This window comes from Tupaia chinensis, unplaced genomic scaffold, assembly GCF_000334495.1.
Source record: "Tupaia chinensis unplaced genomic scaffold, TupChi_1.0 Scaffold000541_1, whole genome shotgun sequence".
NCBI classification, from domain to species: Eukaryota; Metazoa; Chordata; class Mammalia; order Scandentia; family Tupaiidae; genus Tupaia; species Tupaia belangeri.
This window is the reverse complement of record NW_006160054.1, coordinates 2,022,673-2,028,597: the sequence shown is the minus strand read 5'-3', so window position 1 is coordinate 2,028,597 and position 5,925 is coordinate 2,022,673. Positions and strand designations below refer to the sequence as shown.

The following is a 5,925-nucleotide window of genomic DNA, read 5'->3' as shown; positions in this document are numbered from 1 at the left end:
TTGAGAATTTAAGTGAAAGCATATTATGACATCAAAACTATATATATATATATATATATAGATAGATAGATAGATAGATATACTAGTAGTCTTTTTTATTTAATATTATATTCTTAAAGATGAAAAAAAATGATACCTCTTGCTCAGTGTTGTAGAACCCTGCACCCATACTTCTTGAAAACATTTTTTGCTATATTTCTCTCCAAAACATAATTTGTACTCATGATTATAAGGAGAGCTATTAACTTCAGCTTATCCCACAAACTCACCTTTCCACAGGCTTTAATTTAATTGATAATTCTGCTGTGGGAGTGGCCTGAGCCTAAAATGTAGATACATTCTTCGATCTTTTATAAGATGACTTCAGCAGTGGTATTAGCATTTTCTGACCCTTGCCCTCAACTTTCAATGAATCATTTGGTTCAAACCATATTTAGATAGATCTAATTTAGTCAGAAGCAAACTACTTACTCTAGGTTCACAACTTTCAAGGTTTGTGATATGCAAAACCACCAAAGATCTTCAAAAATTTCATGGAAAATACTTATTATGAACAAAACCATGCCTAGATTTCAGGGTTATTTTCTTTTTTTATCTGGGGGTGGGAGGGGTACCATAATAAACTCCCACTTCAATCTGAGTTATTTTTCATAAACTTCTTGAATTTCCACCATAAAAGAAGCCATCAGCAAGTTTATGCTTTTCAGAATCATCTCCTTTTTGCTTCTACTCACCTAGTCTGGGTGATGTTATTGTATTGACATTAATCTTCTCATTGCATGGCTGCAGGTGGCATGGCCTATATGCCGCAGGTTTTTCTGAAGAAAAACATTCATTCCCATGTCTTCCTGTGATCTTATGCATGCACTGGATGACACGGGACTGCATTCCTTTCCCACAGGTAATTGAGCACTAAAAGAGATTCAAGGAATATCTAAATTACTTTCATAGAAAGAAAAGTTATTTTTGTTGTCTCCTGTTTCTATATTTCTTAAATTCCCATCCACAATCAGTGCAAAACATGGGTCAGAAACACCCATGCTCTTAACATAAGCCTAATACCATAGAGAATCTAGTGAATTAAGAGAGTTTGGGGCAACAAAGGGCAGAAGAGAGTAAAGAAAAGTTAACAAAATTAGAGACTACAATGTAAGAGGAAAGAGAATAAATAATATCAATAATGTTTGGGCAGACCATTTCAAAGTTCTAATACAAAGTTTGCAACAGATGACAGAATCATTATTCTTTAATTTTGACACTGATGTTCAAGAGTGTATGTCCTATTGAAGAGCTTAATCCTTGTTACACTCTTTTTCTAGCTACTCATCCACTTATTTGCTCTGACCTTAAAATGTTTTTCAATACTCAAAATGATTTATCAACCTGATATTTTATTGAAATAACTGCCATTTCTTAGCTTGTTCAATGATACTACTTGTATGCAGATAAAAGTAGTTGATGATCAGAATCTAATAAAATGCATTTTAATAAATTTCTTGTATGTCAGCTAAATGCAGTTTGTTTTCTTTTCTTTTTTTTCTTTTGAGAGGTTTTTGCTATAGGGCGCGTGCGCTCGCCAGGCAGAGAGAGACAGAGAGATAGAAAGTGAGAAATCACCCCCCAGGGGGGATGGCCCTGCCGCAATCCCTTCTCCTCCATTCTCCTCTTGGGATCTTGGGCATGCACGCACATTTGCCCGGTGTAAGTTTAAGCCACCGGGTCCAGGACTTGAACCGCGGTCGACTACAGGAGAGTCCAGCGACATAGCCATTACACCAACTGCTGGTCCCCAATTTATTTTCATTTATATGACATTTTGCAAAGAACTTATTTTATACCCAAAGGTCTTTTATGAGAGAAGTCTCTCAGTTCCATATGTCACTAGATTCAATTTATAACACTAATAAGCTGATGCTAATTTAACTGAGAAAACAATTATTTTATGGTATCAAAATTAAATGTAAGAGGGACCAGCAGATGGTGGAAAGGTTACGTCACTGGACCCCACATAGTCGACTGCAGTTTGGGTCCCAGATCCATGGCTGAAAACTCACACCGGGCCCGTGTGTGTGTGTGTGTGTGTGTGTGTGTACCCAAACTCCTGAGAGGAGAATGCAGGAAAAGGGACTGTGGCATGGCCATCACCCCTGGGGGGTGATTTCTCACTTTCTGTTTCTTGTCTCTCTGGAGAGTGCACCTGCTCTGTAACAAAAATCTCTCTAAAACAGAAAAAAAATTAAATATAAGAAAAAGGATGCATTTTGATTCTGAAAATGATGATATTTTCACTAGACATTATTTTCTATACAATAAGATTTAGCCATTCTTTGCTAAAGAGGTTTATTCTATTAGAATTAATTACATAAACAATCTTAGTGCATGATTTTCTAAACAAAAATTGGTAAATCTGGGACCAGAAGTTGCTGTAGTGGTTAAGGCACTGGACTCCCACATGGCCAACCATGGTTCGATTCCTGATCTCGATGGCTTGAAAATCACATTGAGCACGTGTGTACATGCATGCGTTCCCAAAATCCCAAGAGGAGAATGGAGGAGAAGAGACGGTGTTATGGCCATTAATTTCTCCCTTTCCCCTCTATCTCTCTCTGACTCTCTCCAATGAGTGTACATGCCTTATGGTAAAACCCTTAAAAAAATTGGCAAATCTGTTCTGGTTATCGTCTTTTAAATGTAGGAATGTAAGATTTTTACTATTTTTCTCTGCATTTTACTAAGTCATTATTAGGACTGCATTCTCTTTGCTGCCCATTCTACCTTCATGGTCACCACTGGCCCCATCTCTTTTATTTTCATTAATACCAGAGACATTCTATACAACCCCTTATCAACTCCAGTCTAATCTATTATTATTTGATTTTTTTTTTTAGCCCACACTCTTCCAATGAATCCCACACATTAACTGAATATGTATTCTAAATTTATTTACATGCATACTCTCTTCAGGCAAAAATCTTTGGTTACTGAATGTCACATCGCATTAAACCTGACTTTTTCCTTTTTAGCTTCTGTAGGATCTGAATGTTTCCAATCCAGTATAAAATTCATTATAATTTAAAAATATTATAAGAGTAATGGTTTGATACACTTTTCTCCTAGATAACCTTAACTTCAATACAATACTATACAATAGATATAAACATATAAGTAAAGACCTCATACTTCTTAGAAAAATATTTTCAGAAACATGAAAAGACAGTGAAACTAAAACTTTTAAGGGGTTAAGTCTATTTATGGAAAAATACTGTTCTAGTATCTACTCATAACATTTCTGCAGATCTTGAAAGCAATCACAATATTTGAGAAACCAAAAGAATAATAGAAGCTATAGAATATATTAACACACTCTGATGTGATTAAGAATGTTCTCAATCATATTTCAGAGAAGCCCGGTAATCAGTCACAGACTACTTCTAATACTCTGATTAATCTTATATATTAAAATATAAGACATAACACATCACTTTTAATGATAATATTGGGTCATCAGAAAAGTCATGATGCATTTTTGCATAGAAACACATAAAAAAGTCATGACTTTTCCGACGCCCCAATAGAAAGGAAATAAAATAACTATAGATATACACTAATACAGACTATATAATTTTAGCATATAATAGCAGAATGATGCTATTGATTAAAAAAAAATTAGGGCACTTAAAAAAGATATTAGTTGGATCTCTTACACAAATTGGTTTCTAAATCTTTGGGTATAATAAAATAAATATACTATTCAGAAAATAATGAAAGTTCTGTAATTCGTGGAACTAAAACAATACCTTTTATTTTGCCTTTGAAACTAATAGAATAAGCTTCCTTTTTAAATTAGTCTATGGCCTTAGAATATAATTTTAATAACAAAAAAATCAAGTAGTTACTAGTAAAATGAAACTTTATAAAATAAAACTTGGTAAAAACTGTATTACAAATCGATGACAAATGGACAGATATTTGAAATGGAGCAATTGAAATTCTAAGATAGCTCATGAGTTCTTTTATAATCGAAGGCAATGCTAAATAACTAGATATTTTCTCAAATGTCATTACAATTAAAAAGAAACAGCCAATTAAAAAAACAAAAGGACAAAGGGACCAGCAGTTGGCATAATGGTTGTGTCACTGGACTCCCATGTAGCGGATCATGGTTCAAGTCCCGGACCCAGTGTCTTAAACTCACACTGGGTGCATGTGCACATGTGCCCAAGATCCCAAGAGGAGAATGGAGGAGAAGGGATTGCAGTGTGGCCATCCCCCTGGGGGGGTGTTTCTCAATTTCTGTCTTTGTCTCTCTAGTGAGAGCAAGTGTCCTATAGCGGGAAAAAAAAAAAAAAAAAAAAGCCCAAATCATTCTGGCCTTGAAATTAGGAGACCTGGCTTCTAATATTGCCTCTAGAAACCAGTTTACCTAGGACTTTTTTTTTTCCCCTTTCTTTTTTAGTGAGCAAGACAAGTAGATCCTAACTACAGTTTTAGGTCTAAGTTACTATGAAAGGAAAGATTTCTTTTGAAAAGTTCCATAGGAGCCAGCTCAGTAGCATGGCAATAATGTACAATGCTACTCGAGAGAAGCTAAATCTCGTCCCAGCACTGTCAGTCTGAAACATGCCAGGCACATGCCCAAGTGTCCAAGATCTGACGGGACTGAAGAAAGGGAATTGCGCTGTGGCCAGACTGTGGAAGGTTTAGGCCTTACCTCACCCCTTGCTTCTTCTGCCTCACCTCTCCGTTCCTTTTCTCTCTCTCTTCTCTCTCCTTTCACCCCCTCCCCTGTTATGCATGCATGCACATACTCTGTCATGAATAAAGGAAAAAAAATCCAGGCCAGCCGGTGGCATGGTGGTTAAAGTGACTGGATCCCACATGGCTGACTGCACGGTTTGATTTCCAACCTTGTGACTCGAAAAATACACAAGGCACGTGTGTATGTCTGCCCAAAATCCTGAGAGGAGAATTGAAGTGATGGGATTACAACGGATCAAATCACTCCCCATTGGCGCTCCCTGCCACTGCCCCCTCCCCCCAATGAATGCACATGGGCTCCACAAATTAAGGAAAAAAAAAATTAAACTTATTGAGAGTCTGGCAATTTTTATGTGGTGAAGCTCTGTAAGTGTAAAGACTAAACTTATTAACTGATCATTCTCTGTGTAACCTCACTGAAGTTTGGTCAGTCTTAAAATTATAGTTTTCTTGAATGCCTCAGAATGCTCAACAATTTATTGATTTTTTTCATATATTTATTGATCACTCATTATGTTAAGGGCCCTGGGCAGAAAATTAAAGTAGGAGAGAAGATTTATACTATGGATTTGATATTTTATGCAAGGAATTTTATTAACAAAATACAATGACAGGGGAACCAGCAGTTAGCGTAATGGCTGTGTCACTGGACTCCCACGTAGTCGACCGCGGTTCGTGTCCTGGACCCGGTGGCTTAAAACTCACACTGGGCGCGTGTGCGTGCGTGCCCAAGATCCCGAGAGGAGAATGGAGGAGAAGGGATTGCGGCGTGACCATCCCCCCTGGGGGGGGGTGATTTCTCTCTTTCTGTCTCTATGTCTCTCTGTCTGTCTGGCGAGCGCACGCGCCCTACAGTGAAAATCTCTCCAAAAAAAAAAAAATACAATGACATAAAATATATGGAGTTGTAGCAGATTGTTAACCACTATGGAAGCTGGGCAACTTGATCTGCTTTTGGCCAATTGTTTAATATTTAAATAATCAAGCCCCTTTACTGTTGTAGGATCAAAGGAAACCAATAGAACTACTTCTGAAAGCTTTTTTTTTTTCAAAAAAATAATTACTTTTAAAATGTTTATTTATTATCATTTTATCTTGCTCTAGGGCCCATGTACTCACCAGAGGTGGCAGGGTCAGGGGCGGGGGGGGGGGGGGGGGGGCGGGCAA

General features: G+C 37.1%; 1 protein-coding gene across 1 annotated transcript in view; it reads right to left on the bottom strand.

Annotated features, from left to right (window-relative positions):
• The window catches only part of ADAMTS19 (ADAM metallopeptidase with thrombospondin type 1 motif 19), a 287,126-nt gene that overhangs the window by 1,645 nt on the left and 279,556 nt on the right, over nucleotides 1-5,925 (bottom strand). The window contains 1 exon segment of the mRNA XM_027775296.1: nucleotides 735-912. Coding sequence (XP_027631097.1) covers nucleotides 735-912 — 178 coding nt within the window.